Raw genomic sequence first — 26,389 nt, forward strand, 5'->3', positions numbered from 1 at the left:
AGAACAGCTTGACCGCACAGCCTAATTATGTCCCAGGAAATATTCATAAAAAATAAAAATACACTCAGCATGAACTTCAACTAACTAGCTTTAATGCCACCTGCGTATATTCCAACCTCCCATTTTCACCTCAAGCCTTTCGAATGTCCTTTCCCGTCCCTTTTGACAGTAACACGTCACCACAGAAAGAAAACAAAGCTTGTCAGTCTATTTCACAAGGTCTTTAACAAGCTCCCCGCTGCCAAACAAAGGCAGTCGTTGTCGCAAGGTAAACATTTTTGGAGTAAAAAGGGGCTGTTTGCACACACCTCTGCTGCTCTATGCTTAATAGTGGCAAAGCTTTGTTTTTCAATAATGAGCTTCAAGGCTGACCAACACGTTCAAACCTTTTTGACCCTTTTCATTTGTTAGTGTTACGTTAACAGATTGCTTTATCCCTAAGCTCATTCACTGCTAAAAATCAAAACAGGCTAACGGAGAAGATGAAGAACTCCATTACTAACAGCAACCAATCATTTGATGTAAACCTCTTCAAAATTTATGAACGGAGGACACGGTAAAATGCCAACCGGTATAGCGACTGTAATGTGCTTAGAAAGAGGGCAACATTTATAAGCAATGAAAAGCCCTGAGCTGAATTATGCTCTGTCTTACACAGAGATCACATGCCAAGAGTCCTGAAATGCTGGAATATTCAAGCCAAAGATATATACAAGAGATATAATGACCAACCCTATTCACACATTAAATGTTTCCTTCTGGAAATGATCAACTAGAACTGGATTCACAGCAAAACATTGAGGCACATAGTCTAAACATTAACTTAAAAATGCTTGCTTTTAGATGGATCTAACTTGCAAACATACAATTCCATGACCATGTAGGACAGACACTTTTTTTAGCTACAAAACACAGTGTCATTTTTAAACTTAAGATTTTAGCAATTACTTTGCATGATATGGTGACATGTTTAATCAAATGCAATATTTGATAGTAAGTTTGAAAATTGAGAGTAACTTTTCTTTCTTAGCTGTTAACAATTCAGTTCAATTTATTATGGATTGATTATCAGATGAAGAAATAAACCGCCCTACACAATAAAAGAAAAAAAAAGTTGTTTTCATTCAAAACCTCATAAACAACCCATTTGAAGGACACATTCATGCTAGGCTTAAATATACATATATATATATATATATATATATATATATATATATATATATATATTTTTTTTTTTTATTGTATGTCATTTACTGCTGTAATAAATGTTTAATATCTCAGGAGAGCAGCTTTGTAACCCTTACGCCTGTCACTTGTTAATGTCTCTATCTACTTTTTAAAAGATAAACTGTGAGAACAGAACGCTTAATCTATAGTGAGAGTGCTAACTTTTCATAGCATTTTCAAAATAACTTGATGATCCTAAGAAATACAGATATTTCCTAACAGTGACTTTATAAATGTCTTAGAAAACTTTATAAACACTACTCGTACATGTCATTGCACAGGAAATTGATGCTTAACATTTTCTCAGAACTAGCTTTCAATTACTGCATTTATGTAAACTTGGATTCAAGGTCATTTTAGTGGACTTAATATTATCCCTTTTCATTCACACAGATGTATTTTCATTTTTGAACCGTACTGTTATATACTGCTCAGTAAGGAAAGAAAGTTTGACAACCTGAGTTTGACTTTTACTAGGTGACAAACATTTTTTCAGGTGGTTTTCACAATTTTGATTGAAAGATATAATTATTCAAAGGCATAAAACAACTTTACATTTGTGAACCATACTGTTTTATACTGCTCAGACTCAAGAGTTTTCTTTTTACTAGGTGATAAGACTTTTTAAAGTGGTTTTCAGAATTTTAAACAATATATATACATGACTGAAAGATATAATTATTCAAAGGCTTAAAAAACATTACATTTGAGAACCGTACTGTTAAGGAAGGAAACACACAACACATTTTCAACAAATTTGACACCTTAAGTTTTACTTTTACTAGGTGATAAACGTTTATTAAGAGGTTTTCATAATTCTGAACAGCATCTATACATGATTCAAAGATACAATTATTCAATGGCTTAAAAAAAAACTTTTTGAACCGTACTGTAACTTACTATACGGCTCAGGAAGGAAAGACACAACACCTTTTCATAGAGTTTTACTTTGTGATAAACTTTTTTCAGGTGTTTTTTTTTTATAATTTTGAACAATATCTATACATGATTCAAATATATAATTATTCAAAGGCTTAATTATTATTATTATATTTTTATTACATTTTTGAGCTGTACTCTACTATACTGCCAAGGACGGAAAGACACAACTTTAAACAGAGTTAAACAGAGTTTAACTTTTACTAGGTGATAGACTTTTTTTTAGATGGCTTTCATAATTTAAACAATATTTATACATGATTCAAACTATTAATTATTCAAAAGCTTAAAAAAACAACATTTTTACCGGTACTGTAACTTACTAACTTAGTTAACGTTATACTGCTCAAAAAGGAAAGACACAACACCTTTTCATCAAGTTTGACAACCTCAGTTTTACTTTTACTAGATAATATTTTTTCCAGATGGTTTTCTTAATTTTGAAAAAAATCTCAAACTTTACATGATTCAAGGATATTTTTTAAAGTGTTTAAAAAAACCTTCACCTCTGATCTAAAGTTTCAAATAAAAAGATTGGCTTACCTTGTATAGTCTCCGTTTGCCTCCTAAAGAAAGAGACAAAAAGTGCTTGTGTTGATGAATTATTTCAGACTGAACACTAACTACACATGCTCGAGTCTTGAGTCAATGCGGTAAGAAGCTTAACTGCAGAGTGCAATCCACTACAGACCACCCGTCTCCAAACTTTATAGAAAACATTTGTCAATTAATGAAAAGTTGAAATGTTCACTTTATTTGCACCCTTATCGCTTACACAAACACAAAAGTTTAACGAATGAACATCAAACTGTAGTTTAGAAAAAATATAATGCAAACCTGACGTAAAAACTATACATACAGTAGCTTGTATAGCGTTTCAACGGGTTTATTTGTAAAGCAGCAGTAAATCACTTCAGATAACGTTACAAATTGCTATGAAAATGACTCGCAGCGAGTCTGTCAAAACTAACCGAGAGAATTCAAATACTCACCTGAAGAGTGTACGCAGCTAACTTAAAAACGATCTCACTCTCCACTTCAATGTTTTCCTGTAAGTTACAAAAAAAGAGGAGAAAACGATTAATCTATACTCGTAAAGCTTTCGGCAGGTCGAATCTTACTATTTATCCCAGCAACAACCGTCTCCACACACACAGGTTCCACTGAGGACGATACTATCTTTGTAAACAGACACAGGGCGTCTGTACGAAAGTAATCACTTTATCTACTTTACACGCACAATTATCATTAAGCGACAAACAATTTATTAAGAAAACAAACTTATTTAACATTTTAAGCATCACAGAAGCCAGCAATATGTTCTAAATGCCTTTAATAAATAACTTGGTTCACCCCCAGAATGCCATGGTACAGTCGGAGAGCAGGTTCAGCGCTCTCGTGTTTCAACGTGCATCAAAAGTTATTCTGGTGTCTCGCTAACGCTAATAATGATAACAAACGTTATGGATTTAAATAAACAGTTTTAGCCGCACGATCGCCAAGGGACAGTTTTAAATAAACGACGAAAGTAGTTTGAGGTTTAAAACAACAGTTGTAAGAGTAGATGTTTAATCAGTCAACATGGGGTCGCTGTACAGCAACGAGGAAAATCCCTCAAGCACTCAATCACGCCATATGCAGCGCCCCGTGAGGCCTCAGATCACACAACTGAATACTACAGGCTGCTCAAATGTTTATTTATAATGAATTAATAGTGATATATACTATATTAATTATACATTATAATACTTACAATAATAAATGAATAGCAATTGTATAAATATCATTTTATACCCTTATGAAAAAAATATGGTTTTACTACAAACAACAACAAAAACATTGTTGCTAAACCAAAATAACTGCAAATGCACCATGGTTTTGACACACTAATCTTAGTTTAACCATAGTATTTGTTGTAAAACTGCAATTAGTATAAATGGTTGTTTGTATACTTTGATTACTACATGTTTACTTTAATAAAAGCATGGTTTACTTTTGTAAGGGAATACAGGATTACTCAAAAATTCAGTGTTGATAAATAGGATAGTATAGTATAAATAATATTAATAATTACATTATTTAAGATACATGTATACTTGATTGTAAGAGCTGTAAACGTTTAAATATCTACTATATAACATATCTACTATAAAATAACTAACTCAGAAGAAAATTTTATGTCATTTACTAAGCCTTAGGTCAGATGTAGGTGGCGTTTTTACATTAGATGTAACTGTGGTCCCTGATGATTTAAATAATGCAAATTAAGAGGGCATTTTGATAGGCATGTTGCTTGAATAACATTTAAAGCAAATCAAAATTAATACTGTGGCTCCTGACGATACATTGCCATAGTAATGCTGCAAATAACGTTATTTTCCCCGCACAGACAGATTGTTTCACATTTCTGTTTAGCTTGTATATGTTTCTTTACCTCTCTAAGTGCTGGTAACTATTAAATTGCAATTTATGTATCACTGAGGACCATGGTTTGAAAAAAAAGTTATTCAATGCTAAAACTATCCTTTTAGACTCATGAAATCAACAAATAAATGTTTGATTGTATAAAATTTTAAAACATTACAGTTCTAATATCAAATAATGATCATTCAGGCCTGTAGCCAGGGTGTCTGGCCTCTATATGAGCTCATTTGACCGTATGCCATAAACTGTGAAAATAAATTTTTTTTAATTATTTAAATTCACAAATTTTGAGTGAGGAAATGAGCTGGCCAGTTTGTTATTTACATACAGGCTAAATTGTTATATGTTTTAACAGATTCCTAATTACTTTTTTAATGATGCATAATAAATTTGTATTTTAAAAATAAGTATTTTGTTCTTTATTCAAAAAATTTAATTTAAAATTATATTCTATAATATTCTATAAAAATATAACATTATTTATAAAACTGTAATAACTTACAGTTTAAACACATTTCTAAATTAACACTTTAAGGTAAAATAGTATGCTAAGCACTTTGAAAAAATTGGAGGAAATATTTTTGCTGCATAAATAAGTGTGGTTATCATCACAATCCCACAAGCTAATGCAGCAAATATTAGAGCTTAAAATGTTACTAAAATGCAGTATTCAAACCTCATAATTGAATAGAAATTGAGGTGAATAACTGCTAAAAGCTCCACTTTGTGAGAAATAGGCTAGATACAAGCTTGTCATTATGTTCAATATTGTAAACTGTCCATTTCAAATAAATAAATAAAAACAAACATTAATAAAATTCCTAAATGTTCACATTGACTCCCATAAAAAAGAACATTTCTGCATCAACCTCAACATCAAAACTGCTTTCCTTACTTCCTTTATAATATAATCACCTCATTTTTGTGAAAAATGTCATTTAGCTTTTCTTTCTGTTATTAAACCAGGAAAAAGCAGCACAGAAAACCAAACCCTGAATATGATTATTTCTGAATTATGTGATTTCTTATGGCTTCTTCACAAAAAACAACAATAGCTTTGAGGGCAAGTTAAACTCCTGCTATCTTTCTTTCTTTATCAAATGTGTTAGGTGAAATTAGATTTCCGGGTTCAATAATAGCCTTTACAGCTGAAAGCGTCGAGAGAGGACCCAGCCAACCCTGCAGCTTCCTGCTGTGTCAGGGCTGTCATCTGTAAATGCCCGTAATCAAAAAGAACTTAATGGAAGCCACCTGCCAAGCTCTTTTAAAGCCTCACAAAATAAAAATGAAGGGGAAAAACCATCTATGATGGTTGCTGCAGAAAACATAAGAGTACACAACTACAGGGAGTTATTCTATTAACCTTTAGTATGGATTTTGCTATAAAATAACAGTCAATTACTGTACTTAAAGAGTGGATTGTGGTAGTTGCTCTAATCTATGGTACTGTTTTAAAACTCAGATCACTTACGTTGTAGACTGATATCTTGGCATTCCGGAAAAACAGTTCAACAGTGGTAGCGTCTTTCAAATATGCAACGCTTTCAATGTAAAACCTAAAAAAAAAAAAAACACATACACAACAAACTGATTCCCATAATAAGCCCAAATTCATTCATTCATTGCATATAAATAGAAAGAGGATATGAATAAGCAGAAATGATTGCCAGTCCCAAAGATAAACCATAAATCTGTGGGGGGGGTTTTTTGCATGCTGAAAAAGTGCCATTATATCTCATGCTGTGCTGGTGGCACCCCCTGTTGGACAGACAATAGTTATGCAAATGAGATAGTATGAACTAACCTGACTTGAAACTTGAGCTCAAGTGGTCCGGATTTTTTATTGAAGTCATGATCCAGCACCCTGCGGTCCAGCTGAAGCCACTTTTTCTGCCCCCTGATAAATGGCAATAAATCTAATTGAATATTGTGATTGAAGTTTTATAAGAAACACACGCATCTGCTGTGATGCTGTCTTTGATTGAATGGCCATTATGTAAATATGCATGATTCTATATGTGATTTGTGTGAATGAATAAATAGTTAGCATTCCCCAGAGTTTTCTTGGCTGTGTTTTGGATCATTGTCTTGCTGAAATGTCCACTCTGGTTTCATCTTCATCATCCTGCTAATGTAGATGTTGGACTGAAGCAGCTCATATTCATTTACAATGGCAAAGGGCAGAAGGTTCCTAAAGAATTACTGAGATATTTCAGCTACGGTCTGAGCTTTCACTGCCTTTCTACAGCTTTCTTTATTCATGCATTATGCATAACCTAATTTGTAATCGAATTAGGTTTGGTTTATTTGCATATATGGATATCTTTGGTTGTTACCATCATCGGAGGAACGTTTAAATTCAACAGCACCTTTAGAAATATGTTTTCTAAGTAAAATGGTGACGTGTTCAATAATTATTTTACCCGCCGTATATGAGATATTTTGAAGAATGTTGCTTATTGGTAGTCTTTGACATCAGTAGTTGGAACAAAATACTGTGGAAGTCAATGGTTGCAGTTTTCCATCAATCTTCAAAATATTTTCATTTGAGTTTGACAGAAGAAAGAAGCTCAAATAGGTTTGCAGTAAGTTGAGGGAGAATAAATGATAAGCTTTTTACTTTTGGGTAAACTATCCCTTTAATATTGAAAATATTTTAGTAGGCCTATTAAAGCAAATATATCATAAATACAACTTTATATTCACTGATAACCAATTACTTTACTAACTTACCTCTCATCAGTAAAGGAGATTCCAAAATAGTCTTTCTCTTTCAGGTTAAAATGTGATGAAACCAGATCCAGGAGATCTCGAGACAGTAGTTTTGGCTGTATGAAGGAGAACACATTTTACCTTTAATAATGTGTCTGTTTTATTTTCTGATTTAGAGAAATAAGTTATATTGGTGTACCTGAACCAGCAGTTCCAGCTGCCGGTCATCTAGGAGAAGCACCTGACACAGCCGACCCTCCGTCATCTAAAAAACAAACACATACACATACAATTGGTTAATATATTCCATATCTGTATAAAAATATATATGGCAATAAATAAGTGTAAAATTAGTTTTTTTGACAGAGATACTTTTTATTCAGCAAGCCAATTATTTAAATAAAAAATATACAGAATATACACTACCGGTCAATTGTTAGGGGTCAGTAGGACTTTTAAAAGTTTTAAAATAAGCTTATACTGCTCACCAAGACTGCATTTATTTAATCAAAAATAGAGTACAAATTGTGAAAAAAAAGCTAATTGTGAAATGTTATTGCACTATAAAAACTGTTCAAAAGTTGAATATAATTTAATTATTTAATTTATTCCAGTGATTTTAAAGATGAATTTTCAGCACCATTACTCCAGTCTTCAGAGTCCCATGATCCTTCAAAAATCACTCTATTATTATTATTATTATTATTATTATTATTATTATGAATGGTAATAGTAATAACAGCAATAATGACTGGAGTAATAATTTCATATAAATAAATAATTAATAATTAAATATTTAACAAATTTAACATTTTTTAAATTTATTAAATGCCATCTTGATAAACAGAATAATTTTATTTAAATTTTTAAATAAAATTAATAATAAAAAAGCGGACCCCAAACTTTTGACCAAAAGTGTAAATATTGATTAAAAAAATCATATAAAATATATAGTTTAAACAAAGGTACTGTTATTGATTGACTATTAAATATTTATTGTAAATAATTATATTATGTAATATATACAGTTAAAGTCAGAATTATTAGCCCCCCTTTGGTTTTTTGATTTTTATTTTAAATATTTTCCAAATTATGTTTAACAGAGCAAGGACATTTTCACATAATGTCTGATAATATTTTTTCTTCTGGAGAAAGTTTTATTTGTTTTATTTCGGCTAGAATAAAAGTAGTTTCTAATAATAATAAAAAAAATATTAAGGTCAAAATTATTAGCCCCTTTAAGCTATTTTTTTTCGATAGTCTACAGAACAAACCATCGTCATACAATAACTTGCCTAAATGCCCAAACCTGCCCAGTTAACCTAATTTCTAAAGGTCTGATGACTAACTGCTGAAAATTAATTTTTACTGTAAAAAAATATGCTGCCTTAAACATTTTAGCCAAATCAAATTAACTTTTTTAGTCATCTCAACTTACATCAATCAAACTGACTAAAATTATTAAGTCAAACGTTGCATAACCTAAAGAAATTGTTTAAATTTTAGTTATAAAATAAGTTATATAGAGAAATATTTATCTTGACTTTCTGTCAGTAAAATTTTTATGGTGTTTGCTGCCACAGGAATAAATTAGATTTTAAAATATAGTAAACACGCGCTTTCATGACCTCTAATAGGGATTTAGACACCGCTACACTTCTAACCACTAATCTTATGATGTGAGGAGAGTCTGTCTTCTTATGCTGGGTTAATAAATTGGATTGTTTTTCCCACTGGGAAGATTGATCTGTGTAAAGTCAGCTGGATTTAGATGTGATCCTGGCAGCCTCTTGGCAGGGTGACTTTAAATGTATTCAACAAAGTCAAATCAAAAAATGTGAACATAATTATGAATTTTGTTATCATTAACAGAATATATAGGCTATATATACAATTTAAGAATTTGATTTAGAATGGGACAGAGGGAAAAACACAACAGACACAAATAAAGAAAGAAGAGCAGGAGCACTTCAACAAGAGGGCCTAAAGATTTTGAACTGATGTAAACCTGAATTTGTAAGGACTCATTGTTTTCTTCGTCATGTCTATTACAACGCTTATATTTATTTTTGAGGGTTTACATCATGTTTTCTTACACAATGGCTGTGCAGCTGCATAACTGAAAGGCCTTTATGCACAACACTGGGCCCTAATAGAATTTAATATAATCCGAGTGAATCATAGTCATGTGAAATTGGAAACTACAAATCTTTTTTTGTTGAAAGCTGCCCACCGATAGAGCTTTATTACTTTAATTGTGAATAATCAATCTGCCTTTATCGAATCACCTTTACACTGCTTTAAATCAATTGAAAATTTAATAAAGATCACAATTCGCTTTTCTTTTTTACAAATGAAAACACTTAAGAGCTAAAGAATAATGTCAATCGTGCTTAATTAATAAGAACCAAACTATCTTGCTTCACCAGATTCACCAGTGTCTATGCACTGATAACAGTTGATTAATTACCAGAATTAGTCATTCTAATGAGCATTACTATCTTGTCTTGTGGCTTGTGATTATTTCTATAAAAATAAAAATATATATATTTATTATAATTAATAATTTTATATTAATAATTAATATTATGTATATCATAATACTTTATATATAGTTGAAGTCAAAATGATTAGCCCTCCTGTGATTTTTTATATATTTATTAAATATTTCCCAAATTATGTTTGGCAAGAATTTTTTTTCTACAGTATTTCTTATAATATTTTTTCTTTTGGAGAAAGGCTTATTTGTTTCATTTCGGCTGGATTAAGAGCAGTTTTTATATTTTGAAATTTTTTTTAAGTTATTATTAATAATAATAATAATAATTTTTTTTAAACATTTATATAGCGATTTTCTGGACACTCATAGCGCTTTACATATGGGGGGATCTCCTAATCCACCACCAGTGTGCAGCATCCACTTCGATGACACGATGGCAGCCATATTGCGCCCGACTGCACACCACACACAGCTGATTGGTGGAGAGGATTGAGAGTCATAAAGCCAATTATTATATTAGGGATGTTAAGGAGGCCATAATGGATAGAGACCAGTGGGCAAATTTGGCCAGGATGTCGGTGTTTGCCAGAGTCAGGACCTCGGTTTTCTCATCCAAAAGATGGCGCTCACTGAGCAGTATAGAGGAGTCCTATTTTCACCACATGATTGTTTATTTGACTACATGAAAGTGTATGTGACAAATAAAGGCCTTTGATTAGAGTCCCCTTCCCTATACTGGAGCGTTAGGATCCACACAGAGTTGATCCTCAATCGGAAGTTGAGCAGCCCCTGTTGGCCTCACTAACACCACTTCCGGCAGCAACCTAGCTTTCCAGCTTTTTCTAGCAATCCAGGTACTGACTAGGCACAGCCCTGCTTAGCTTCAGTGGGTGACCATGTGAGAGTTGCAGAGAGCTAACTGCCGGTTCAATATCATTAGCCCTCTTAAGCAATATTTTTTTTTCCAGTTGTCTATACAGAACATATTTTATAATTGATATAAATAATTCTCGTTAATCATATTTGATCAAGGACCCTATAAAACAGCCGGAATAAGTGTTGCCGTTGGACATAACACTTGGTTACTGTAGTAAACAAAGCAGCGTGATGTCAAATCTAGCAGGATTTTATTGATTTCATAAACTACACATCATCCCAGTATTAGCAGATTAAATTTAGGCAAACTTTAGCATAAAACTCTACATTGCATAATCAAAAACTATACCAAGTTGAATAGCATTTCAGACTTATTAGTACTTTTAAAGCCGCCTTTAATACCGCCTAGCCCTAGAGTTTATAAATTTAAAGTCAGAACTATTAGCCCTCCTGAATCCGCTTGTTAAGTGTGATGTCACGCAAAGCAGCTTCTGGGTCCAAGCACCGTGTGGGGAGGCTCGTCAAATGCTTGATAGATCGATCGATCGATCGATCGATCGATCGATCGATAGATAGATAGATAGACAGACAGACAGACAGACAGACAGACAGACAGACAGACAGACCGACCGACCGACCGACCGACCGACCGACCGACCGACCGACCGACCGAGATAGATAGATAGATAGATAGATCGATCAATCAGATGGCCAGAAAGTGATTTACTTTTTTAATAAATTGTTACAATATTGATGTCTGTGATGCAGCAAGTCCAGAGACTCTAGTGTACAACATGATTTCATATAAAATTCACTTTAATGTGTGATATGACTTAAAAGTTTTCATATATTAATATTTTCTCAATTTAAATGAGTGGGAGCTTGGACTCGAAAAAAGTATTTCATGCATCACCAATACGTAACGACTTATTTATTTTCCCCCAATTTCTGTTTTACAGAAAAAATATTTTTTTCAACATATTTCTAAACTTAATAGTTTCAATAATTCACTACTAATAATCTTTGTCATGAAGAAAGTACATAATATTTGACTAGATATTCAAGCCACTAGTATTCATCTTAAAGTGACATTTAAAGGCTTAATTAGGTAATTAGGTTAATTAGGTTGGTTAAAACGATGGTTTGTTCTGTAGACAATTAAAACGAATATTGCTCACGAGAGCTAATAATATTGATTCTATTATTGAATTCTTGATATTAAATATTTTTTAGCCAAAATAAAACAATTAGGACTTTCTCCATAAGAAAAAATATTGCAGGAAATACTGTGAAAAATTCCTTGCTCTGTTAAACATCATTTGAGAAATAATTCCTCACCTCAAAAACCTCACAGGAGGGCGAATAATTTTGACTTCAACTGTATAAAATGGCAATCGGGTCTAAAAAAGTACCAGTACTAGAAAATTGAGGCAAAAGAGGCTCAAGTGCGGAGAAAAAGTAGAGGGTTGGTCACTATAAAAAACAAGGACCTACATTTAAGCCGTCTTAACGGAGAGAATTATTGGTGTTGTTAATTACACAGGCTCCATTGTCTAAGCTTGGATTAGTCACTATAGAAACCCTTTACAGGACCAGCCCAGCCCAATAAATGATTTAAGCAGTGCTCTAATAAATCTTGTTTTGTTATGAAAGATGACAACATTGGTACTAAAATGGAGCTTTATGAAAAACGTGCTCTTCTTTTTTATATTTATAAATTATTTATTTATTCTGATGATTCAAATTTTAATAAAAAAAAGCATGTCTAATTAATTACCGACAAATTACAAATTGATTTCAAGCATTTTCTAACTCAATGTTTCATGCTTTTTCAAATGCTTCGCTTAATATTTGAATCATGACACGAGTCCATAGAGTCAATACCATTTGCTATACATTAGGAAAAGCTGCTCCACAAGGACAGCAGAGAGCCTCGTTGGCTATGAGTTGAACATTATCTTGCCAAAAACAATGCTCTTGAAAGTGCTTTACACCAGACTCAGCATCAGCATTATTTAAGCTTAATGCGGCATCACTTCCCTGCCCCCCATATAAGGCCGTATTGTCCCCCGCTAACAAGCCGTCCACTTATCCCTGAAAACATCCTCTTATGTATTTTCTGCTTGTCCAGTATAGACTTACGCATGCAGAGATCTTATGTTGTTTGTTGTCAGACTGTAAGGTCATCACTGTGCCAGGCACCAATGGGCCTTTATATCAGTCAGCTAACTCCTTTATGGATCAATGCAGATAGTAAAAAAAAAGAGTACTCATGTAGGGCCGTGCAATGCGACAATATATATTGCACTGCCAAATAAAATGTCTATCATTTAATATAATGCTAAATCATTTATTTATTTAGTACATTGTTTACTTTTCTCATCATTTAAAATGACCAATCTGGATTCAGGTCGAAAAAGCACTTTGAAAATATTTATTCATTCATTTTCCTTCGACTTAGTCTCTGATTTGTCAGAGGTCGCGACAGCAGATTGAACTGACAACTATTCCAGCATATGTTTTCAGCAGCGGATGCCCTTCCAGCTGCAACCAAGTACTGGGAAACACCCATACAGATTATCATTCACACATAAACTCATACACTAGGACTAATTTAGTCTATTAAATTCACCTATACTGCATGACTTTGGACTGTGGGGAAACCCGGAGCACACGGAGGAAACTTACACGACTCAAGCAAACCCAGCAATCTTCTTGCTGTGAGGTAATAGTGCTACCCACTGAGCCAATGTGCCGCCCCAACTTTGAATTTTATTTATCAATATTTTACATTAGGCCTGCAGTAAAGTGCATTATATATTTTATTCATATTTATTTAAAATGTCTACATTCTTAATCAAACATTTGCCCAGAAGTTCTACATAAAATAAGAAAAAAATAATGAATAAGTACATATTTGAGCATATACTTTAAATTGTCAAAAAAGAAATAGGGGTGGTGTGGTGCCCCAGTGGGTAGCCTCATCGACTCATAGCAAGAAGGTCGCAGGTTCAAGCCTCGGCTGGGTCAGTTTGCATTTCTGTGTGGAGTTTGCATGTTCTCCCTGTGTTCGCATGGGTTTCCTCCGGGTGCTCCAGTTTCCCCCACAAGTCCAAAGACATGTGATATAGGTGAATTGTGTAGGCTAAATTGTCCGTAGTGTATGTGTGTGAATAAGAGTGCATTGATGTTTCCCTGTGATGGGTTGCAGCTGGAAGGGCATCGTAAATCATATTACGTAAAACATATGGTGGATAAATTGGTCGTTCATTTTGCTGAGGTGACCCCAGATTAATAAAGGGACTAAGCTGAAAAGAAAATGAATGAATGAATGAATGAATGAATGAATTAAAGAAATAGTCCTTACCATATAGTCAATATTTACTAATTGAATATATCGAGATGTATCATTATAAGGATATGAGTTGACATATATATCATGTTATGAGAATTTTGTCATATCGTCCAGTCCTAGTACGCATTGGATTAGCAATCTGTAATAAATGCGTAAATTACCGAAATTTGGTAATTGATTTAAAGGAGTGAATAAGATGATGAAATAAAGGCTGAGTAATTATACGGTTAACTTCAAACACAAGCAATTAAACATTTCAAATTTGGTTTCTTTTGCTCTTGTTGTGCTAGGTCAGAAATGAACAAAACTCTTTAGTCACATAACTATTTTGATATGACTGCCAAAAATATTGTGTTTTATACTTCAAAGGGATAATGAACTGAAAAATCCACATTCATTTGATAAGAAGTTACAGTGTACATATAAAAGCATTTTCAGAACCAACACAAACATTTGTTAAACTAAAAACAGCTAATATTGAAGGCAATCTGTCAAATTAACAAGGTGGAGAATGTGCTACTTTATTACACAGTCTATAGAGCAATGCCTACTTCTCCGGCGCAGACTGCAGTTCTGCACAAGAAGTTTGGCAGAGGAGAAATGATCGTGCTTAACTGAGCCTGAGTGTTCCTTGCCACTGTTGCCCTGGTTTGCATGGTTTGGGACTCGTAGAGCTGCGCAATGATGGATTTGCTCTTCAGTGTTTGGACTTTCAACAGTGAAAATTTAACCACACTGAACTGAACTAAACTGAACTTTGAAAACTGGACTGACACAGTTTCAATTTACTAGAACTTCAAAGTTAAGCTGCTTTGACACAATTTGTAAAAGCGCTATATAAATAAAGATGAATTGATTTTCAACAGTTTATTCATGCTATCTTATCATATAAAAATGTGAAGCACATATTGGTTTTCATCCAACATTTACATGGAATTACCCAAAAAATGAATAGAGACAAAGCTAATGAAAGCTTGCTTGTGTTTGTGTATGATCTAAGCCTATGTGACCACGGGGGCAGGGAACGAGTGACCATGCAAAAAGAAAGGGTCATGTGACGTGTAATGCTCTTGACATATGGGTCATTGACCCTGAATTATAATCTGAGTTCAAACAAAGCCCATTACTCCCTTTGCAAAAACATATACATATGCACATATATATGTACCACTAGTTCTGTTTTTAAAATGCCTCCTAAACCATTAATGTAACATTAGCGGCAACCTCGTCTGACTTTTAGCCAAGCTTCATTGGTGACTTGAAAACCTCTCAACTCGTGCCAAGCTTAAGTGTGCGTTTTCATGTCCAGTCCTACACAAACAATGACAAGTCAGGGCTGAGCCCAAAGAAAAACAAAAGGATGAAATGACTCATACCAGCTCTAAAATTACAGGAACCTAACGAAATATAAAAAGAGAGAAAACATCTGGAGAGAAGATCTATGCGGATTTATAAATACCACTAAACTGTGAATTGACATTTGATTACTGAAATTAAAATTAGCTATGAAATTTATAGCTAGTTTTAATTAGTTTCAAAAGTCAAAATGTTTTCTTCTGGTTTTTATTAAGCTTTTTGGGTATTCATGAAGCTTGACAACATATATAGTCTATATATGTATAGAGTAATTTGTATCTTTCTCTTAACAGGTCTGCTGTAAATAAAACATTTTTGTCATTAAGTTCACCCATAAATTCAAATTCTGTCAGTTCCACACCCTGATATTGCTCTAAACCCGTATGACTTTCTATCTTCCATGAAACACAAAAGAAGTAAATAAAATCATAATGTCCAAGCTGTTACTTCATATTTAAAGTGGTTGCTGTGTAATGCTAATCTAATTTGTTTGTAAGAGATATAAAATATAGTAAATAATTTAAGATATAAACTACAGAATTGGACTTTATCTACTTTAACCATAGGAGCAGCAACTAAATTCTGCGGGCGTTCAACTTATTCATTTCCTGATCCACAGAAGAAAACAAAAAGCCAGGTTTGGAACAAGTCTGAGAAAATAATTCCTTCAATAAACTAAACCTGTAGTCTGAATTTATACTGTTTATAATTTTGTGGGTCAGGACAGATTATTTTTAAAAATATAAATTTTTGGAGGATTCACTGATAAATTGAATGGCCATAATAACAGGATTTAAAAAATCTAAATCAATTATAACAATATCAACTTATGTACTAAGTTTTAAATCTTCCTTATTGACTACAGCTATGACAAAAAGATCACTTTAAAATCCCCAGTTTCTGGATTTATGATCAATAGTTACACTGTTAAACCCAAAATTAAATGTATAACTCAAACCATTTGAGGAAAACGATTGCAACAAACCATTCAAGTTCAAAAACTAATCCTAACAACTACTGTGAACTTAATCCATTTGAGTAAATGAAGCAATTTGAGCACAGTAAAACCCAATAAATGAAGAGAACTCAAACCAACTGAGTACTGTAAAACCCAATACGTTAAGGCAACTTAAACCATTTAACAGGAAACCAATTGCTACAAACCATCTGAGTTAAAAAAACTAATAAATACTATGAGTTTACTTCATTTAAGTTGAAGTAATGATGTATTTAATTAACTCATTACCTTCAACACTGAGTTTAAAACTCTTTTCAAATGAGAAGAATTAACTTTTAGTTTATTTTGAGTTAACTACACTCATTTCATTTGATAGAGTGTTGTTGAGACTGTTGGGTTATTTTACAAAGTATGTGCGTAAGTAGAAGGTCCCTTTTGTGATACTGTTAACTGCTGATCACATTTCCCCTGCATGCTTTTACCATGTTTTCACACATTTATATGAATTTGAACAACTGTAAAACATGCTGGGTTTTATATAATCAATTTGTGTTGAGACAGCCAAAAGGAATTAAGTTATCCTATTAGTTTTTACTAAGGTGATTGAACATAAAATTAAGTTGTCCCACAAAAACTCAACAATTATGTTGTTTTAGCTCATTGAAAATATGTTTATTTGAACAAACAGCAAAAATTGTTTTTGTTTTTTTTAGAGCAGTGTTTTAGTTGTTTACTAGTGTTATACTATATTTAATATAATGATAATAATTCATTTTGCTATCCAATTGTAATATTCTGGAAAAAAATGCTTTAAAGAACAATATTTTGACAATATTCATATGAAACTTGTCATCAGAATGCTAACATTTTACAATACGAAACAAGTATAGTTCCTGTCAGTTAATGTATTTAACATCAATAAACAATAAACTATACATTTATTTGTCTTTGTATGAAAATACAGTTTGTGTTAACACGGAGCATTAACTAATGTTAACAAGCACATTGTTTGAGTTTTATAATGCATTAGTAAATGTTATGATTAATAAATACTATGCTACAAGCATTGTTCATTGTTTGTTCATGTTAGTCCCGTATTGTAACGTGTTACCATCAGACCTTGAAATAGAATAAAACAAATATTAACATTTCACTTAAACACCTTATAAATCCAATACATCCAACTAGAATTTCCAGTTAGTTTCTTCTTTTTATCCATTGCGACAAATAAACACAAACAGGGATGGGCCGGTGTAAGATTCAGATGGTATGAACCTCAAATAAAAATATCACAGTGTCATGGTGTTGCGATTATTGCTCTAAAATATGTTATTTTTTTTATTTCTTGGTAAAAAAAAGACTTTTCCGCCATTGAACAAAATAAATTTTATTTTAAGAGACATTTATAATATTTTGTAACAGTAAACAAGTCAGGATAAATAATCAAAATAAATCATTGACTTCTGCTAACTTCATTAGATTTAAAAACTTTTCAGTTTGAAAAGACATATTTGGATATTTTTCTTTTCTTTGGGAATAAAAGAAAAGCCACTGCCCTCTTCAGGTGTATATCATGTTTGGATGTTGGTATATAAGCTATTTGTTTTTCAAATGTGTAGTGTAGCAAATGTCAGCGGTGGCTTTTGATCTGGAGATACTGTTTATCTTTTAATAGTAATGTGGAGGCTGTTTATAAGAAGAAGAAGGCAAGTCAGCGCCTCAGTCCCCTCCGCAAGTTAAGAAGTTTTAAATTAAGCACACATACTTGGCATTTACATCATCAATAGAGAGTGTTCTGACATATAATATTTTCTCATGGTTTGGTAACACAACACTCAAACAGAAGAAGAAATGTCTGCAAATGATCAATCAGGCAAATAAGATAACTGGTCACAAATAACATTCACTGCAGATTTTATTTGACTCGTTTATGTAAAAAACTTATTTTTAAGATAACACAAATGTCCTTCACTTTTGAAACTTTTGAAACGTTACCATTAGGACACAGGTTTAAAATTCCTAGAACCTAAAGAAATGCTTATAAAATGTCATTTATACACTCTAAAAATGATATGATTAATTGGTGCTGACAGCAAACGTTTTACGTCATTATAGATAAGTTCAATGGACTCATGAGGTTAATTTGATTCAGCATAAAGTAAGTTCAATTTTAAGGTAACCTGGACTTTTTTACAGTGTACTAATTGTAGTTGCTGTATCCGATCGGATCACTGTTTAATGTAAATGGTGCGGTTGTTAAGAATAATCTGCTGTAATTTGGGGCTAATTTGTTTTTAAGTTTTTATTTCATATTGTTGACTTGCTGAGTGTTGCTATTATGTGGTTGGGTTGTAAGCATGTTGCAGTATTAAAGACCAATTTCCTTTCTGTGCCAAGCAGAATGGACAATACAGCTTAAACTAAACTAAAACCAAAGAAAAGAGTCGTAAAAAAACACATATACCGCAGGAATGGTTTAACAGCAAATTTTAGCAGTTTTAAAACCTTGACTTTTTCAAACCTTAAAACAGGTTATCGTCCCATACACAACTGACCCCAAACATTGGAGCAAAACTAAATCGTCTCTTTCCTTTAACATCTCATACCTGATAGACATCTCCCAGAAGACACCACGTCTGCAGGAACCTCCTACAGGGCACGAGCCCATCACTGTAGCATCTCCTCAGCACCTGCTCAGCCACAGTCCACACTAACTGACTTCCAGCAGCCAGCAGATCCTCCATGCAACAAAACAAACCCAGCGCCATCCCTGTCTGCTTGCCACTCTACAGTATAGGGAAGCTGTGCTCCCTCAGAGGCTGATGTAACCTAACTGGAGCCTGGAAGAGCCAGGGTCTGAATACCACTGGCTGGGTTTGAGGATCCTGTCCAAGACTTTCCCCCTCGGAAAAACACTCATTGAGAGAGAGAGAAAGAGAGAGAGAGAGAGAGAGAGAGAGAGAGAGAGAGAGAGAGAGGACAGGCCACAAACAATCCTCCGTCAGAGACAAGCCTCCACCACCACTACTCTGACTGAGACATACTGAGTATTTACACACTCATAAACAAAAGAATGTGAGCACAAATAAGTGCAGACTTACACACACACACATACATACACACACATATTTACGCAGATTGAGCACAATGGCCGACCCAGTCGTGCCAGTCTCTTCTCATAAACAAACGTTGTGGTTTCTCTGGGCTTTTCACAAGGGGATGGCTATTGTGAGCAAGATTTTATAGACACTTATATAAGAGCAATCAAAAGACATTTCTGTTCTGGTTGTCATAGAGAGTAAAGTGAGGATGAAAATAGTTGGTGTCGAAACAAATTTCACTCATAAACAAATTAATTTCATAAACATTCATTAAAAAATAATTCCTTTTTCTCTCCACTGTGATGTTGTATCTTCTAGCAATTTAAAAAGCGCTGGGTTCCACACAAAACCTTCATGTTTCCGCAAACAAAAATTGATTAACTTAATTGATTAACTTGATCATTTTTACAAATTTTAGTGGATTGAACATAAAACTATTAAGTTGTCCCCAAAAAACTTTAAGAGTTGTGTTGTTTCAGCTTATTTTAACCCTTTAACTGCCCCACCAAGATTTTTTTTAACTCCTCATTTTGCTAGTTAACACACTTAATGCATTTTTTTTCAACACACCCCATCATTTTTTAAATATCAACCTCTACCAAAGGGTTAATATGTCGGTTTATGGAAAAAGTACTGGATTTTTTAGATATACTATGAAAAATCAGAACATTTAAGACCAATTTATTTAAAAACAATCAAAATAAAACATTTCTGAATACTAAATCATCTTTATTTTTTGTAACAATACTGTGTAGTGTAAACCATTATTTTAAACAGTAATTCTTTAAATGACTTTAACAGTCATTATTAAAAACAGTCAAATTAAGGTCAACCATTTGAGCAGGCAGTTAAAGGGTTAAGTAGTTTAAATAAGCAGCAAAAGTCATTTTACCTTGAGTTTATGTCTTACAATTCCTAGAAAGGGTTTCTGCATGTTTCACGAAGTCAAATTCAAGACTTTTAAGACCTTTTTAAAACCATCAAGAATCAAATTTTAGACTTATACTGTATAGGGGCTAAACGCTTAGGCTTTTTTTAATAAGAAAATACTTGCCCCATCATAAACACCCTATTCTAATTAGTTATTTCTGAGCAGCATACTGTATATCTCCTATATCTTATACTACTTCTATCTCACAATTCTTAAGAGGAAAAAAAAGAATTGGGAGAACTCATAAAGAATTGTCACAATTTTTTCTCTGAATGGTTATTTCCTTGTAAATTTTATAGATGTTCAATAACATTCTGAAAACGTAGCCCTATTTATGTTTTTGTAGATCACAAATTATGTATCCAGAAAACCAATGCTACAGGGCGGTATGGTGCCGTTTCTTTTCGCACTTACAGCTGACTGCTTACCTTCGTATGGACGGCTTTCCCGATGTCAGCAGTTAGTCCTGTTAGCCCGCCATGTACGTCGGCAAACTTAAACGCAGAGAGGAGTTAACTACAACAACTGGGTTTAAGTCCAATGAAGAACAGATAAGTGGGTGAGACAAAAACAGAATCCAAAAGATAAAATAAACAAGTAAATAACAGGGTGAGAATGTGGTAAAACCTGAAATCATGATAAGAATCAGGTAAGGGCTTTTCTTTTTCTGAATTGCTTTTGAAAACTGTCAGTTGGATTTAAGGAAATATATCCTAAACTGAACCTGTATTAACTCAACAAACACTATTATTTAAGTTCAAAAATGTCAAACAAATATTTCAATTTAAAACAGACTTTGCTGAGTCTTGTTGAACTGTGAGTTAACATTACGACACGGCTGCCTTGCTCTGCCGTGTTTTTGACCCTAGCTTTGTTTTGTTTGTTTATGTTGTATGCTTCCTGCTTTTTTAACCATCTGCCTGTTATTTTGACTACTGCCCTGGATTGCCTTTATACATCTGTTTGCTTCTGTGTTGCTTGCCTAACCATTTTCTGTTAACTAAAGACTCTGCATTTGGATCCGCACCTCTGTTGTCACCGTCTGCTTCACATTACAGTTTTCTTTGAATCTTTGAACTTTTTTTACACTTGTATTTTTGACTTCTTGAGAAAAAAATGGTCAAACTGAGCAGTTTCTGCCTATTAAGTGTGTGCATTCTGCCAGACGCTACACTTCTCCACCCGGCATATTCCATAAAGGAAAAAAAAACGTATAAAAATACTCACTTTCGTGTGAGTTATGTACAATATAAGAGGCTGATGTGTTATGACTAACGCCCAAACTCAGCAAATTATAGAGGAAATTTAAAGGGCAAAACGGAATAAATCAAGACACTTTCCATCCTCACAGTGAACCCCTCACCTAAATCTGTCATCCATCTGACCTCCAGTTTTCCACAGCAACACTTCCTGATCTAAATCTGTTGAAATTACACTGGAAATGTCAGATGTTCAGGTTGCAGCAATCCAAGCGGATGTTTTTCTTTCTCCTCCTGCTGTCTGTGTATGAGTTTGGGTTCTTGCATTACACATCTTCAGGGTGTTGAGTTCATACTTAAGGGTCATTTTGGCAGACAACTAGACATCAAGAAGGAACATGCGCACACAGCTGTTTAAAGTGAATATTACATTTTAATGCATGTTTAGAGGATGAAAATCTTGTTAAACTAAATACTGCACTTGAAATTAATGGATATGATGCAAATGGTAAGAGAAAAACAGCAAAATTAATCAAACACTTGAACTGGATATAAGTTGCTTAAGGTGCTTATTCGCAGAAGTCACAACAAAATAATGCAAACAAAATCAATAGAGAGAATGGAGAAACACAAAGACATTATATATATGATGTTTAACAGAGCAAGGAATTTTTCAAAGGATGTCTGATAATATTTTTTCTTCTGGAGAAAGTCTTATTTGTTTTATTTCGGCTAGTTTTTGACACATTTTTTTAAATGCATTTTAAGGTCAAAATTATTTGTCCCTTTAAGCTATTTTTTTGGGTGCTATTGGATGGGTTTATGGAAGGAGGGTGGGTCAGTCGATCAGTCAGTCAGTCAGTCATTCAGTCAGACAAACAGTCAGTCGACAGTGGCCTCTGGTGGGTTTACGCGAGAATAGCAGGCAAGAGTGGCACTCACGAGTGAAATTTGTGATCGCAAAAAGCGTACACAGCGGATTTGCAAAAACTGCAAAAAAAAAAAAAAAAAAAAACTGCAAAAAAAAAAAAACACGTAGCTCTTGAGGTATTTGGCGCTCTCCATAAATGTATATAGGGCTACATTTTCAGAATGAGCCTGGGTTGAAAAGTTAAATTGATTTAACTAACAAAATTAAGGCAGCAATATATATTTTACAGGGTTGATTTATTAAAGTCAAGTTTGTGTTGTCTAAACATGAATATAAACTTCAGAATTCATGTCGGCATTTGTTTTATTTTGATGAATTGTCATTTTACGCTTTACATAAAAATATTTTGCAAAAAAATGCTATCAGCCATTAAAGGAATAAAACAAAAATTATGTTTTTCTCAAATACATAACTATAAATCATTATGTTTTTTTCAAGTGGTCTCTGAGCTATAGTTTTTCATCCATATATAGCTTTATTTAACCAACGCCATTAAACAATAACCTTAAAACCTAGTCCAAGTAAACACAAAATTCTTGTAGTCTCAAAGCTCCACATTACTATTTATATAGACAACACTGCAAAAATACAAACTGTTTATTAAACCACGCATTAGTGTAAAAGTCCTCCAACCATAACTGACAAAGTTATGACCAGAGGTGGGACCAAGTCATTGTTTGGCAAGTAACAAGTAAGTCTCAATTCATTGCCCTCAAGTCCCGAGTCAAGTCCCGAGTCAAGACAGGCAAGTCCCGAGTCAAGTCCCAAGTTAAAGGCAACAAGTCTCAAGTCAAGTCCAAAGTCCTATAGTTTGATTTTCGAGTCTTTTCGAGTCTTTTTAATGTATGGCTGTAAGATCTGTATTTATTAAACAAACCTTTTTTTAATGAAAGAACATTGCTTAGATATATAAAGATACAAATGTAATTTTCTGAAAAAAGTGCTAAACAGTGCTGCGTCTCGTCTACACAGCATATTGCACAAGAATGAGTTCCACCAAAAAAAAGACTCCATTTTGCCTCACATCACAGAAATTGCAGGTCTACTGCTGTCTAGTTCATTAAGTTTAGTTGTGCTATGTTATGTCTTCTGTGATCAACTTGTGATTAACTAAAACTACATAAACAACCTCAATGAGGCAGCAGTAGACCAACAACTCCTGTATGCTGCAAAGTAAAATTGAGTGAAATTGGTATTTTGTCAATTGAATCTCGTGTGTGCTAAAGAGATGGAGATGCGAATCTGTCTAGCAGCAATGTAAAATGGTAGCACATATTCTAAATGAAGTAGGCTACTTCATACAAACAATAACGTTGTTTTCTTCACATAACAATGAAGAACTTTGCTCTCTACCTTGTGTGATGCTCGTGCACCGATTTCCTCTGTTTGTGGACAAAACTGCTTGCGAGCTCTCAAATATACGCTGCTCACGCGCAAATTTTCTCGCTCTCAAATATGCACTGCTCACACACATTTTCCTGCGCGCTCTCAGAGATTATATACAGAATTTGAGTCTTGTGTTTCCTCTTCCTTTTGTGCTTTTTGATATGATTTATATTGAGGCACTATTTATTAACAATAACCAAAATACTAAAATAGACTTACATATTAAATTTTTTATCTAATAAACCATAACATTTTGGCTGTATGTTATATGATGAGATATTTCCAGTTTTTAAATACTTAAAGACACAGATAATAGAGGTTGGATGTAAAGAATGCATTTTGTTTTACAAACATTTATTAAACATCCAAAAGGTTCACCATACTAATCAAATAAAAAACATTTAAACAAAAATATAACTAACGCAAGCAGAAATGTAACTGTGATAAAAATAAGGAAAAACTAGATTTGGCATTATTGCCTACTGTACTATTCACTCTTTAAATAAATCTCACTATCAATCCCATTTTATCATGGCAACTAAAATAAAGTGAACTAGTCTCTGCTGTCTGCCACATTATTGATGAGATTGTGGAGGACATTTTCCATGTCATCCTCTTCATTTTGAGGAAAAGCTGTTCCACAGGGCCCCTGAACACATCTATTGGCATGGACAGGGTTTTGTTGTTGGTTAGGTTGTATTAATTAATTAAGTTTATGTATGTACTAATGTGAACAAACAATGCAGTGCAGTTCATTACAGTATTCATTATTTTATGCTTTAATTAATGGAAATAAAATTATTGGTTAATTCTTGTTAACTCACAGTGCATTAACATTAATGTTAACAAGCTTAACTTTAAATTGTAATAATGCAATAGTAAATGTTAAACTATAATTAATAAAGGTTTAGAAGTATAGTTCATTATTAGTTCATGTTAGTACATAGATTAACTAAAGAAACCTTATTGCAAAATGTCACCAGAAAATAACAAAACACTTTTTTCACAGTTTTAAGAGCTTTAAAAATAAATTATATATCTAGTTATTATGGCATGTAATTAATGTTACTACTAATTAAATAGTTAGAAAATACTGTCAGAGGATGGGCAAAACACAAAAATAAAACATAATATGCGCATTGACACAAACGACCAAGTGCAAAAACATAAATTACAGCCATGTTCATTCATAATTATATGAAATAAATCACAAGAGGGTAAATTTGGTTTAAAAAAAACTGAAGTTCATTGTCTTATACACAACAGTAAAACAATGCTTTTGCACAACAGTAACACTTTGCGGGTAGTAAAGTCTCTTACCTTTGACAGATGTTATAAATCCGCTGAACAAAACAAAAGGAGCAGATTGCGGATGTGTTTATTTTACTCTCCGAGTCAGAATGAAAATGGCATCTTCAAATTTCCCGCTGGTGCAAAAACACGGAAGTGCGCCACAAAGCGCTAGTGGTCGAAAGTATGCGTGCATGCTCTCTGTCACACACGCACACACACGCAGAGATAGAGCGTTCTGTGTCAACATACTTTTTAATCTTTGGGCTTTATATAGAAAGTAGCAAGTCTTTACAAGTCAATAGGCGCAAGTCCAAGTGAAAGTCCGAGTCATTTATGTTCAAGTCCAAGTCGAGTTGCAAGTCTTTTTATATTTTGTCAAGTCGAGTCTGAAGTCATCAAATTCATGACTCGAGTCTGACTCGAGTCCAAGTCACATGACTCGAGTCCACACCTCTGGTTATGACCCATGTTCAATAACATCTCCTCAAGGAGTAGAGCAGCCATTCATGTAAGGAGCTGATTGGATGCTTGGAGGCAAAGAGTCAAGGGTTTAAGTGCATTCTGGGAATTCAGAGAGCCTTTGGTATTGGTAAGAGAGAACATAGGGGTTAGAAACTGGGCAGCCTGCGGTCTTGCATTGATCTCTAAGAGCCTTCAACCTTAGTCTAAAACTATAAGTTGAAAACAATCCATGTTTTACAAATGTATTTTTCATAATAATACATTTTTGCATAAAACATTTTATATAGTCAAGTAATTTAGTTTCATTCAACCAGCAATTTTTTAAACAGAAATGAGACTGGCTTCTCCAAAGAGATGTAGTTGTAGAAGAGATCATTGTGAAAAAAAAAATAATTATGAGCTTTTATTTACATTTGAACAAAAACTTTAAGTCAAAATTTGCCAGAGGTATGAATAATTTCAGGCTTTACTGTATATATTTATTTTGCATAATCATTTTAAGCCTATTTCGTCTTTCTCATACATGACTTTACAATGGAAACACATTTCCTCTGCTAAATAAAAACAATGGAATTACAAGAAAAAAAATCATTACTTTTTATTATTCTGCTGTTTATTTTTTTAATATTTATAAGTATGACATTTGTAAAGAAAATGTTATAAACTATTCTTTCAAATATCAAACTAAGCTGAATATACTTACAAATGTCACTAAAATGTTATAATGACTCATTTAAAT

At 33.2% G+C, this 26,389-nt stretch overlaps 1 protein-coding gene across 18 annotated transcripts in view; it reads right to left on the minus strand.

Moving 5' to 3' along the window:
• frmd4ba (FERM domain containing 4Ba) overlaps positions 1-26,389 on the minus strand; it is a 96,615-nt gene that overhangs the window by 40,439 nt on the left and 29,787 nt on the right. For 5 of the 18 annotated variants that reach the window (XR_012408150.1, XM_073954433.1, XM_073954432.1 and 2 more), the window contains exons 2-7: positions 7,502-7,567; positions 7,324-7,418; positions 6,395-6,487; positions 6,062-6,146; positions 3,159-3,215; positions 2,710-2,732 (exon numbers count right to left, since the gene is read on the minus strand). Coding sequence is in view for 12 of the 18 variants with exons in the window: in XM_073954433.1 (XP_073810534.1) it covers positions 2,710-2,732; positions 3,159-3,215; positions 6,062-6,146; positions 6,395-6,487; positions 7,324-7,418; positions 7,502-7,567 (419 nt within the window). In the remaining 6 variants the exon portion in view is untranslated. Of the gene's footprint in view, positions 1-2,709; positions 2,733-3,158; positions 3,216-3,519; positions 3,837-6,061; positions 6,147-6,394; positions 6,488-7,323; positions 7,419-7,501; positions 7,568-18,953; positions 20,874-21,742; positions 21,958-25,215; positions 25,625-26,389 lie in introns of those variants that run through there. The other 13 variants (XR_012408148.1, XM_021477249.3, XM_021477247.3 and 10 more) reach the window with 6 other exon arrangements.

The sequence above is a fragment of the Danio rerio genome, chromosome 6 (genome assembly GCF_049306965.1).
Source record: "Danio rerio strain Tuebingen ecotype United States chromosome 6, GRCz12tu, whole genome shotgun sequence".
NCBI lineage: Eukaryota > Metazoa > Chordata > Actinopteri > Cypriniformes > Danionidae > Danio > Danio rerio.